Source organism: Melanaphis sacchari, unplaced genomic scaffold (genome assembly GCF_002803265.2).
Source record: "Melanaphis sacchari strain LSU unplaced genomic scaffold, SCAv2.0 Contig139_pilon_pilon, whole genome shotgun sequence".
NCBI lineage: Eukaryota > Metazoa > Arthropoda > Insecta > Hemiptera > Aphididae > Melanaphis > Melanaphis sacchari.
In genome coordinates, this window is record NW_020270587.1 from 60,975 (window position 1) to 74,411 (window position 13,437).

The 13,437-nt window shown below is 31.6% G+C and overlaps 2 protein-coding genes across 2 annotated transcripts; both read right to left on the reverse strand.

Moving 5' to 3' along the window:
- Positions 1–1,529: 1,529 nt before the first annotated feature.
- Positions 1,530–3,721, reverse strand: LOC112591548 (tigger transposable element-derived protein 1-like). The gene is made up of 2 exons (XM_025335388.1): positions 3,165–3,721; positions 1,530–1,686 (listed from the first exon to the last, which is right to left on the reverse strand). Exons 1-2 carry the CDS (start codon positions 3,719–3,721, stop codon positions 1,530–1,532), a joined length of 714 nt encoding a protein of 237 aa, XP_025191173.1.
- Positions 3,722–3,729: 8 nt separating this feature from the next.
- Positions 3,730–4,399, reverse strand: LOC112591549 (tigger transposable element-derived protein 6-like). The gene is made up of 2 exons (XM_025335389.1): positions 4,045–4,399; positions 3,730–3,965 (listed from the first exon to the last, which is right to left on the reverse strand). Exons 1-2 carry the CDS (start codon positions 4,397–4,399, stop codon positions 3,730–3,732), a joined length of 591 nt encoding a protein of 196 aa, XP_025191174.1.
- Positions 4,400–13,437: the final 9,038 nt, after the last annotated feature.

Here is a 13,437-nt window from a genome sequence, read left to right on the forward strand (position 1 = left end):
TGGAAAGGACGCCGAAACGGCTAAGAATAGACATGAACAGGTCGTAGACGCGACGAGTTCAACGACCGCGCACGCAAATAATAATTACGAGTGCGTATTGTTAGCCACAGCCGTCGTACGCGTTATCAATCCGTGCGGTAAGTCCTCGTTCGCACGCGTGTTATTGGATTCTGGTTCAATGAATAATTTTATATCGACTGAATTAGTAAATAGCTTAAGTTTACAGCAAAAGAAAATGGATCATGTAGTAAGCGGGATAGGAGGCACGACACAAAATATCACATCTACAGCATGGTTAAAAATAAAATCTTGCGTAAACGATTACGAATTAAACATACAAACATTAGTGGTAAAGAAGATAACGGGAAGTATACCGACAAACTTTATTTCCGAAAACGGCCCTCGACCAGGAAATATTATACTAGCCGATCCATTATTTAATGTAACACAAAAAATCGATATATTAATAGGTGCTGTTCATTTTTTCGAAATCTTAGGTAAACAACAATATTTGTCGTTTAACGGACCGAGTTATCAAGAAACAAAGTTCAGATTTGGGCGTCTTTAGATTGCGTCCCGTTTCAACCTTTTATATCTTGTCGATTGTTATTATTGATGTTGTATGTCGATTGGGGTGGATACTAGTTGCGTCCCTCAGTAAAAATTTCTTCCGAATTACGGCCCGAGTTTTTTTGGGGTGCATACGAATTGCGGCCCGAGTTTTTTTAACATATAAATTGTAGCCCGAAATTAATAATTAAATTAATTGAAATATGTAAATTAAAATTAAAAAACGCTTCATTTTCCTTCACATTTTTGTACAGACTTAGGACTGTCTGTAGTATCAGTAGATACTGCAGATAGGTTAAAAATGATGTTTTTTTTTTTTTTAAATGTTGACACTGGCAAAAACGTATGTAATATTTCTTAAGGTTAATAATGTTTTTTGACATTAAAATCTGATATTAAAATTATATTTATTAAAGTTAAAAATGTTAGTATAGTTTAGTAAAATCCGTAGATATTATGGCACTGGTAAAAACTTGTATGATAATATTTGTATAAATTCATGTTTGTCAATTTGGTTTTCTTCTAACCGTTTCATAGTATTTCTAATAAATGTTTCTTTTTCAATTATATTTGTTCTACGAGTATTTAAGTGAGTGCTTCTTAATTTTATATAAGTATCCTTTTGTATATTTTTCAGAACATCGATGAATACAAAAATATTAGGATGAGCACTGCAGAACAAAGCGTTGAATTTTGAATGAAATGCCTCACAACTATTAGTAGTGCGCATAGTAGACGCTGAGTATTCTGCCCATAAAAAAGGAGGGAAATTGGACTCATTTGAAATGTATGTTTCCAATATATAATCAACAAATATTTTTACTTTTTCATTTTTTGGATGAATAGCCATTAAGTTATCTGTAAAACAGTCACTCACATCGTTCGAATTCAAAAAACGGTAAGCCAAAAAAGTATTTTAAATATTTACCGATTTCGGTATTTTTTTTATACTCACTACTTCAGCCAATTGTCTGTATTTTTCTCCACCAACTTTGTGCTAAGTGAAATCGGCATCCTTTTAGACTTATAGAAGGCCAAACTTTTAATAGAGCTAAATGAATCGCCTTTTCAAAATCAGCAAAAACTGTTTTTGGTGAAAATGTTATGTTGAGTTTGCTACATTCAGATATAATGTGTATAAACGCATTTTCATATGTTTTAGTTTCTTTATTGGGAAGTATAAAAAATAAGAGTGGTAAATAATTACCATTTTGTAAACCATGAACTGTAAACATTTGGGAAAATAATTTCGGACAACTTTTAAAGGTCCCATCTACAAAAATTGTATCAATTTTATTTAAAAATTTTAAGTTAGTTTCAGTAGAAAATAATAAAATGTTTGATGTATTATCATTTACTAGTAAAAAATTTTCGTCACGATTTGTAATTATTAAATGACTCATATTATCTAGAGCGATATGTAATTCATTCAAGTCCACAGGTAACTTTGGCATAATAGATGATCGAGCATGGTGAATATTTTTTCTTATTAACGTTAAATCGTATGTTGTCAAAGTGTCTACGTCTTGTGTTAGGTGGCTATGAATAATTTTACTTGGCTTCTCATTAATATCTTCAACAGCTTTACGTTTCACTTGATTACTTACAGTCTGTCTGTTTAATGTTTCATCACTAACTTTTTTATGATTTTCATGATTTAAAACTTTTTTAATAATTACGTTATTATTTAAATGAATATATGCTTTACAGTTCTTTTTAAAACAGCAATATCGATCAACATTATTTTTTAAATTTTTATGAAAACGAAATTTATATCCATCAATTAAAAATAAAGTGCGATTTTTTTGCACTCAACATTTCACTCAAAATTGTATTCGAAATTATAAATAAATCAAAATAGAAAAGCGACGAAACGTTCTTAGCGTTAGTAAAGCGACGACTAAGGTATACTTATTGGTATCTACATTATACTGTGATTATGTTTTATCAGTCAAGATTAAATTATCTAAAATTAAAAAAACCCGGGCTGCAATTCGTCTGTACCCAAAATAAACTCGGGCCGCAATTCGGATTAGACCTTTTTTCATAGATATCTTCGGGACGCAACTAGTATGCAGCCATCGATTGCGTCCACAAGTCGAATAGGTAAATTATTTTTTATTACCTTTTTATGTTCCGATTGCGTCCTGTTGTATGATATATAAGCATAACATTTTGTAAAACTATGTATTATTTTAATAATAATAATAATTATACAAAAACCAATAAAAATAAATCCAAATATATAAGAATAAATAATTTAAAAAATATATTTCTTGTTAGTACAGTAAAACCTCGATAAGACAGAATCGCATGGGACCATGAAATTTTTCCGTGTTAACGAGGTTTACGTTTTGACGAGGTTAAAAAAATTGAATTAAATTAAAGATTACATATGTACATATTTATTTTAAACCAGTTTATACATAATACATACATACAATTTATATTTTTAACTTAATTTTATATTTATATTTATTTATTACATATTTATTTTTAGCCAGTATACATTAATAATACATAATTATATTTTTTGAAAAAAATCAGTTATTGTTTTTTGTTTTTTATTTTGTAAGGCGTCGCGTTCCACACACTCCTTGGCTTTAGAAGTCAAATCCAAAAGCCTACTATTGGACACTGTGAGGGAAAATTTTTGTAGTTCCTCGAGGTAGTAGTTAGCAGTTTTATAATCTTTTACCAGATTTTTTGGTTCTTCTTGGCTTTCATCATTGTCTCCGTCCTTTTCACATTTATTCTCAATCATGGATATAGCCGAATCATGGGTTTGCTGCGTCTCAAGTTGGTCATCAATGTGAAGAAATTCTTCTTGGTCAAAATCAAGTGCAACAAAGATTTCTTGAATTTCACTCAGGGTATTCTCATTGGGATTCACGTCCAATCCATCAATTAAAAATCCAGCTTTACGGAAACAGTTTTGATCAAATTCAATTTTCAAACTATTGCACGATAAAGATATCCAATTTACAGCGTCTAATACAGTTATCGAAGTAGCAAGCTGATGAACCGAAGTAAAATTATCAATTTTGCATACAAGTGACTGTAGCATAAATTTACGATAGTACGACTTAAAGGTGTAAATAACTCCTTGGTCCATTGGTTGAGATACTGACGTGGTATTTGGGGGTAACATGTGAATTTTCACATTAGACATTCAATGTAAGGATGGCATGTCGCATTGTCTAAAAATAATAAAATATTTCTGTTCTGTGATCGCATGTCTGCATTGAAATATTGCAGCCACTGTTCCATTATTTCAGCCGTCATCCATGCCTTCTTGTTAAATTTCCAAGTCACAGGTAATAAAGCAATATTCATATTTTTAAAACAATGAGGTTTCAACGATTTTCCTATAACAAGAGGCTTCCTGATTTCACCTGCCATACCCCCACACATCAATACAGTTAACCTATCCTTAGATTTTTTACCACCAACACACGCATCGCCCTTTATTACTAAAGACTTGGTAGGGATTCCTTTGAAAAAAAACACCGGTTTCGTCGGCATTGTAAATGTCTTTAGCTTCATACCCTTTGATGAGAACTGAGAGTTTGCGTTTCCAATTTTCAACTGTATCTTGATTTACATCATTTGCTTCCCCATTTATTTGTTTGCAGATGATATTGTGCCATCGTTTGAACCGGTCAAGCCAACCATTTGAAGCTTTAAAATCACTGATTCCGAGGTTTTCTGCCAATTTAGTGGCCTCTGTTTGTAGAATAGGTCCGGAGATGGGCAAACTTTTCAACCGAGAATTGATGAACCACTTGTATAAATCTCGTTCAACTTGTTCAAATCCCACCGACACCATTCTTTTACTTTTACCAGAATTTTTACAACTGCTCCATTAATTTGTCTTTATTTTTTATTGCCTCATAAACTTGCGTTTTTCCACACTTAAATTTTACCAAGAGTTCCTTCACTGAAAGATTCTCATGCTGCTTTAACTCGATTAGTTTTACTTTATCCGAAAGCGTAAGAGTTGTTTTCTTCGACATTTTAAATGATAGACGGAAAACGCAACAACACGAACGTAACGATGTACGATTAGATACTGAATCAAGTAACTCAGATAATAATATTGTATTGTGTGTACATATCAATTTTATTAGTTTTTAATATCAATGTGCGAGCTCGTATATTGATTATCTATGGGTATCCACAATACGAAAATAAATTTATCATACAAAAATCATGTTATATTTCCGTCTTAGTGAGGGTTTTCATCAACTTTCATTATAAAAACGTGTCTATTTCCGGCTTGGCGAGGTTTCCGTTTTAGCGGGATAAAATTATATGTAATTTAAAACAGTACCAAAAAAATTTTCCGTAATACCGGGGTTTTCGTCTTACCGAAGGTCCGTCTTAGCGAGGTTTTACTGTATTATAAAATAATATTAATACAAAAATCAATAAAAATAAATCCAAATATATAAGAATAAATAATTTAAATAATATATTTCTAGTTGGTTGTTATATTATAATATTAATACAAAAATCTACGAAAATTACATCCTTTTATTTTTATTAATGGCCAAACTTTATTAGCTGCTCTATGAATAGAAGATTCAAAATCAACGTGAATTACTTCAGGTTTAAAATTTAAATCAATTTTTGAACATTCGTTAATTAAGCCTCTAAATGCATTTTCATAAGCGTTACATTCTTTACTATTAAGTAAAAAAAAGGCAAGGGGGATATAATACTCATTCAACATACCAGGAATAGTAAATAGCTGTAAGTAATATTTTGTACTACATCGAAATGTACCGTCCACGAATATCTCTTTTACTAAGTTTAATGCTTTTAAGTTACTAGTACACGAAAACATGATAATATTATTTATTTTATCATTAATTAGTAAAAATGGTTCACCTTGAATAGTTTTAATGTTTAACAATTCGATTGTTTCATATACTTCTTTTATATTTTTTGGTAGAGTTGGTAAAATCTTTCTTCTGGCCATATAAATTCCTCTACGTATACATGAAATATCAGTTGTCAAACTATCGACTCCTTAAAAAAAAAAAAAAATTAATAAAATTTGACTCAAATAAATGTTTTTATACTATATACTATATATAATTTATATTATATTTAATAAATAGTTAATTTAGTATAAATTATACTAATATATAATGTAAAAATTTCTATTCTGCTTACCGTCTCTGTTTATTTGACTATGTATCAACGTTGCTGGCCTTAAAGTGATATCCTCAGTTGCTTTTTGCTTTAAATTATTTCGAATATTTTGTATCTTTAATAATTCAGAGGAATCCGGCTCGTGACAATTATTTGTTAGGTTACTTTCATTTTCTAATAACAGTGATCCACTTCTTTTAAAATAACATTTGCATTTTTTATTTATGCAACTCCAACGCTCGACATCATTGGCCAACATTTTGTGAAAACGATATTTAAACTTATCAATAATACGGATTTCCTTATTTTTTTTCACTAAAAATGGTATTCATTATTAAGTCTAAACTTTTAAGTATTTTTCGATTCAAAGGCACTTGACGTACTAAATCGCTACGTGATCGTAAATCGATAAAAGCCTTAAGATAAAATGTTCGTAAACTCATTAAGTAAAAACCAATTCGTGTTTAAATATACCTCCACATCATGTATGACAAAAATGTTAGATTTAATATGTCAATTTATCTGTCACATTAACGCTAACCTACAATACAATAGGACGCAATCGGAACACGGAATACGTGGGCAAAAAATCTTTTACCTGCAACTGGGACGCAATCGACAAACTCCGTCGGATTTTTTGCGTCAGGGTCGGTACAAGGTTCGTTGTGCAATAAAAAATCTGTTACACATATATCCACCAACATGGAAAATGACGAATATAGCGATGTAGAAAAGTTAATTAAACAATTTTGGCAGGCTGAAGAAGACATAGGACCGACACCATTTACCATCGAAGAAAAGACGTGCACTGAACATTTCAATAATACCGTACGACGGGAAGAAGGAGGTCGTTTTGTAGTACAATTACCATTTCGAAAAAATCGGTCGAAATTAGGGAAGTCGTACGCAATAGCTAAGCGTAGACTCTTATCGGTCGAATGTCGACTTCGACAAGAATCCAGCATAAAAATGTGAATACGTCAAATTTATGCAGGAATATGAAAGTTTGAGTCATATGACATATGTTAGTAACGAGGAAATCGATATACCTGAAAAAATGTGCTACCTCGCACATCATTGTGTCCTGAATTTAAATAGTACTACGAAATTACGGGTCGTATTCGACGCTTCCACAAAGACGGAAACCGGAGTAAGTCTAAATGACGTCCTTTTAAAGGGACCAGTTATACAGGGCGATCTTATATATATTTTAGCTAGATTTCGAGTACATAATTATGTAATTTCTGCCGATATACGAAAAATGTACCGTCAAATTAATGTTTCAAAGGGACATCAAGATTTCCAACGTATTTTATGGCACGAAAATAGTAACTCTCCGATTAAAATATTTAAATTGAATACAATGACGTACGGTATGGTACCTGCGTCATATTTGGCAACTGCTTGTCTAAAAAAACTGGCCGAAGATGAATACAAATATAATACGGAGATTTCCATGGCTATTTAACGCAATTTCTACATGGACGATTTTTTTAGAGGGGCACCAACCAAAGAAGAGGCAATCAGATCGGAAACAGATAGTTTTCATTTTAAAATTAATTTAGACAAAGATAAGCAAACTGCGTCGGTGACTAAACGCGATATATTATCGGATATTGCACGGATTTTTGATCCGCTTGGTCTAGTAGGACCCGTCGTAATTCGCGCGAAATTAATGCTGCAAATTTTGTGGCAAACACAGGTAAAATGGTGTGAACCTGTTTCCGATAATACAAAATGCAAGTGGAACAAGTGGGTATAAGACAAATTTACTAAAGCTAAACGATGTAAGAATACCTCGTTAGATTACGATAAAAGAGGAAATATGTGATATGCAAATCCATGGCTTCGCAGATGCTAGCGAAGACATATGGTTGTTGTCTATACTTAAGGTGCTCTGACAATGCCGGGAATCATTTTTCAAATCTTATATGCGCTAAATCTAAAGTTGCTCCAATAAAGACAATATCTTTACCGCGCTTGAAGTTATGCGCCACGCAATTTTTGACGCGCTTGGCATATAAATTATATCAAAGATGCAACTTAAATTATCAAAACATCATTATTGGACCGATTCCAAAGTCTCTTTATGTTGGATAAAGTCTACTTCAAAAAAGTGGAAAACCTTTGTATCACATCGGGTTGGCGAGATTCAAGAAAAGACCTCGTTAACTGAGTGGTTTCATGTGAAAAGCAACGAAAATCCTGCGGACATTATATCACGTGGTTGCTGTTCTACCGAACTATCTCGTTATACTCTTTGATGTCATGGTCCCGAGTGGTTAATCCAGAATGAAAAACATTGGCCGATTATCCAACAGGAAGAGATATCAAACGAGTTTGTGGATATGCCGGAGCAAAAAGGTTTAACTACATCGGAGAATGATTTGATTATTCACAGATATTCATCCATAAAAAAAGATGTCGTGAATTGTTGCATATTGTATGCGTTTTAAGTCAAACTGTTTAAGTCGTAAGCAAAATAATGAAAGAAAAAATGGTTGTTTGCTACCTTACGAAATAAAGCAAGTAAAAACAATAATGGTAAAAATAGTGCAAAATCATTACTTTTATCGAAAAGTAAAGCAACTACAAACCGATAATCAAGTATCAAAAAAGAGTCCTCTTTATAGATTAATACCATATCTTGACGAAAAGATACCCTCTTTGGAATTCGCGTAGGGAGAAGATTGAAATATGCAGCATCCATAAGCACTTTTAGGCGTCATCCTGCAGTGTTACCAGCTAAAAGTATCTTTACTCAAAACTTAATACGTGAAGAGCGTGAAGATCTGATGCATGGTGGTCTTCAAGCGGTTTTAGCGTTCATACGTGAAAAGTATTGGCCTATAAATGGACGAAATGTCACACGAAACGTGGTGCGTAAATGCGTCATTTTTTATAAACAATGCCCAGCCATCGTACAGCCTATAATGGGTGATCTGCAGAAAGACAGAGTTGAACCAAGTCGCGCTTTTCTCAAATTTGGTATCGACTATGCCGGTCCTTTTTTATTAAAATCGGGACTACGAAAAAACTCTCCAATAATAAAGTCTTATGTTTGTTTATTCGTTTGTTTCTCCTCGAGCGCTGTACATTTGGAACTTGTGAGCGATTTAAGTACTGACGCCTTTCTACACGCACTTAATCATTTTTTTGACTGACGCGGTCGAAGTTTAGTTTTATATGCTGAGAATGAAACAAATTTTGTAGGCGCAAATCATCAGCTAAAAGAACTATACGAACTATTACAAGGAGATGATCATCAAATTAAAACTACCACTGCGTTCACCCCATTTCGGAGGTTTATGAAAGGCCGGAATAAAATCCATGAAGTATTTGTTGCATCGCGTACTGGGCGATGCTCACCTCACGTATGAAGAGTTATTAACTATACTTACACGTGCCGAAGCCTGCCTAAATAGCCGTCCTTTAACTCCTATTTCGTAGGATCCAAATGTTTGATTCCTTTACTTCCCAGCCACTTCCTCATAAGATATTCTCTAAATGCTATACCAGAAATCGACGAGACATCTGTGCCAATCCACCGTCTAAATAGATGGCGCCAAGTATCCAAATACTCTCAAAACCTATGGAAACGATGGAGTAGTGAATACTTATGTAACGTACTTTTATAACTACTTACCCACCCACAGTGGGCCAGAATTCTACAAAAGTTGGTCAAAACCTAAAATAAATCTTATCGTTATTAGTTGATTTTTCTGTATTATTCGATTATCTATAAGCTTATAGACTATAAAATAAAAACCCATTACGCTATCAGTGTTCCGATTAAATATTTGTTCATGATATTTATGATGATTATAGTTGGTTTTCTTCTCATTTAGCTCGACAGTTTGCTGTCTGTTACTTGTTAAGTATTTGGCCGTTAAAAGTTTAATTTGAACAAAATCTATATATTTTTTTTCTTCACCAATTCATCGGAAGTTGACACGTAAGTTTTATTAATTAAAATAATTTATAATTTAGTCAAAATTATTTAAGGCTATTAAAATCTTTATAACAAATTCAATTTTATACCAGTATACTTTAATAAATAGAGTTTATATTTTTAGTCTGAGCAGCTCTTGTCACTATAACTTCATTTATTTATTTTATATTTGATAATTTAAAAAATGGTAAAAATTGTTCTTGCCTTTAGTTGCCTATTTATAAATTATAAATTTTTTAAAGTTGTACTCGATGTTTAGTAGGTATAACTGAATTATGGAAACTCGTCGCGATCTTTTTGAATTTATGCAAACAATTGAGGGTGACAGTAATACAAAAATTCAATATGTGCAAAATAACATAAATAAGGTGTTTAAATGTGACAAATATTCTGATGAAATCTTGGATTCTATTAAACAAGCCATATATCGTGTTTGCAGCGAAATTTTTAAACGATGGAAAAAAAGTAATAGGACCAAAGTCATTTTTTATAAAAATAATTCTGAATGGTTAAAAAAAACAATTTACGAAGTATCCAAGAATTCCACTAAAACCACTGATGAATTACCTTCTACATCTAAAGGGGGTCGCCCAGAAATACCTTTTGAATTGTGCAGTGAAAGATCAAAGCGTAGAAAAACGGAAACATTTCGAACACAAATTTCTAAATCTGAATTGACATATGCTGCGACTATGACTTTACGATCATTGGGAGAAGAGGATGTTGCAAAACTATTAAAAGAATCTACTAGCACTACTCCTACTAGGGCATCTAAAATCCGAAAATGTTGGGAAAATAAAAATAAAAAAATTAATGTCACTCGCATGAACGAAGACAAAGCATTGTCCTTACTAGTTAATGCTAAATTAAGTAAACATCAGTATCAACTTATTAGGTCAAATGCCATAGAAAACGATTCTGATATATACCCACCTTATAATTTAATAAGAGAAGCAAAAACACGGTGCTATCCCCCAAAAGAAGCGTTTAAAATTACAGAGACTCTAGCTGAAATCAATCTTCAAGAACTTCTTGATCACACGGTTTTTCGTATAATACAATGTCAGTGGAGTGTAGTTGATAGTTTTTCAGTCGAAAATATTACTGCTATGATTTTGATTACGAAATGGGGTTTCGATGGCAGTACAGGTCATAGTGAATATAAGCAAATATGTACCGAAGATTTTGATGACTCAAAAATACTCTTAACATCATTAGTACCTATTCAATTATTTATAAATACATCTTATTCAAACAAACAAATTATATGGAAAAATCCTCGGCCGTCCTCTACAAGGTATTGTCGACCGATTCGTTTTCAGTTTAAAAAAGAAACAACAGAAGTAAATTTAAATGAAAAAGAATATGTCGAAAATCAAATTAAAGAATTAAAACCAACAAAATTATCGATAAATAACTATAATATAGATATTTTACATGATATGCAGCTTACAATGATCGATGGGAAAGTTTGTAATGCGATTACATCCACCACTTCAGCACAAAGATGTTATATTTGTAATGCTACACCAATCGAAATGAACAAAATCGAAAAAGTTATGAATAAGGAGATAGACCCAACGACACTTCGTTTTGGCCTTTCAACTTTGCATGCGTGGATTAGGTTTTTTGAATATTTTTTACACGTTTCTTATCGTCTAGATATAAAAAAATGGCAAGTAAGAGGTGAAGACAGATCCAAAGTTTTATCAAGAAAAAAAATAATCCAAGAAAAATTTAAAAACATTATGGGGTTTAAAAGTAGATTATGTTAGATCAGGTGGTGAAGGAACATCCAATGATGGAAATACTTCTCGTCGATTTTTTGATGACCCTTCAAGGGCAGCTGAAATAACGGGAATAAAAGAGACCCTTATTATACGTTGTGCAACAATTCTTAAAGCTATGTCATGTGGTTATGAAATAAATGTAAAAGCATTCAGTGAATACGCAATTGAAACTGCTAAATTGTTAGTAAAGGAATATCCTTGGTACTATATGCCAGCTTCTGTACACAAAATATTATTACACGGGTCATCTGTAATTTCTGCTGCTTTACTTCCTATTGGTCAAATGTCCGAAGAAGCACAAGAAGCACGCAATAAAGACCTTAAAACTATTCGTGAAAATAATGCTAGAAAATGTTCTAGAATCGAAACAAATGAGGACCTGTTACATGGACTATTAGTGTCATCTGATCCGCTTATTTCAAGTCTCAGAAAATTACCTCCCAAAAAAATGTCATCATTTTCAAAAGAAGTATTACAACTACTGACTGCAGTTGAACCAACAAACGATTTCGTGGAAAATAGTTCAAGTGACGGAAATTAATACAAAATATGTTTGTTACTGTATTTAATATTTTTTTTATTTTTATTTTTTATATGAGTTATAAACAATTTACAAAGTTATCATTTGTTTAGTTAATAATATGTAAGTTTCACTCTTTAATAAATCATATATTTTCAAAAATCAGATTTAAAAATATTTATTACAAAATAATCTATTTCAGAAAAATAACTATATGTAGTAAAAATATCGTTAAAATGAATAAAAATGTATATTAAATATAAAAACCACTTTAAATTCATATTTGTGTAATTAATTAATATAAAAAATTAAAAGTTAAATTGTTTTATAAAATATGTAGTTTTGGCCACAAAAGTATGATATCTGGCCCACTGTGCCACCGTGCAAAAAATTGTTACGGTTATGTAAAAATAGTGTTCCGAGGGAACTCTGAAACGTTTCTGAGTAACTTCCATTGGAGTTCTAAAACCATTCCATAAACGCAATATGCCGTATTGTTTGTAACAATGCATAAACCATCATTGTACTATAAAACAGGTTATATTCCGTAAACAGTTTTTCGGGAACATGATTGTAACATGTTTTTAAAACTGTTCCTGGGATGTTAATTCGGAATTCAAATGAATAGTTTTAAATTTTATGTTCCAGTTATATTTTTTGAAAGGTTTCTAGGAACATTCAAGCATATACCTATATAGTTATAGTTATTTGATTTAAGAGTTATTTTATTGTAATAAGTGAATCTAATTTGAGCGATTTTTATCTATTTTAAAATAATCTAAAACAAACAAATCATTGTTTACAAGAGTTTTTAACTCTTCAACTTCAGATGCTAATACTTTATTTTGAATTTCAGCAAGTGGAAATCTAGAACATTTCATTGATGTTTTAAGTTTTTTAAGATAATTTTCATACTTGAAAGCGCTAAAATTATCTAACGGCCCATGTAAATTTACAAAAAAAGGCAAATGAATTAAGCTGTGGACGTTGTAGCTGACAAAATTTGAACCATAAATGCATGAATAATTTTGAACAAATTCTATTAGAAGTTTTGTAGCTAAATCACTATATGTATTACACATTTTATCTGAACACAATATTCTAATAGATGTAAACAAAATAAGGAAGTGATTATATTGTTCCTTTTTTATGTTTGATTTTAAGACAATAATACCAGTGTAAAGTAAAAATTCACGGAATTTTGTAGCTTTATAGTATTCCAAGTCATCAAGACTTCTTGGTAAACAAGCAAATTCAGATGGTACAGTTTTTCTTAAATTAAATAAAGCTAAAGAAATTGAGTATTTTTCCCCCCAACATTCTTATTGGTTTTTTTCCCTTAACCCAAAAATCTAACAATCTTTTTATTACACACTGGCACACACAGTGCATGTAATCCAACACTACACACTTTGTTATATCAATAGGTAGATTTTTTAATGGGC

Excerpts from the sequence above, each read along its gene's own strand:
- LOC112591548 (XM_025335388.1), bottom strand. The coding sequence starts at position 3,721 with ATGTTACCCCCAAATACCACGTCAGTATCTCAACCAATGGACCAAGGA. Across the intron at positions 1,687-3,164 it reads TTGACTTCTAAAGCCAAGGA|CAAACTCAACATAACATTTT; the intron begins GTGTGTGGAACG and ends ATCTGAATGTAG.
- LOC112591549 (XM_025335389.1), bottom strand. The coding sequence starts at position 4,399 with ATGGTGTCGGTGGGATTTGAACAAGTTGAACGAGATTTATACAAGTGG. Across the intron at positions 3,966-4,044 it reads GAATCCCTACCAAGTCTTTA|GTGAAATCAGGAAGCCTCTT; the intron begins GTAATAAAGGGC and ends GGGGTATGGCAG.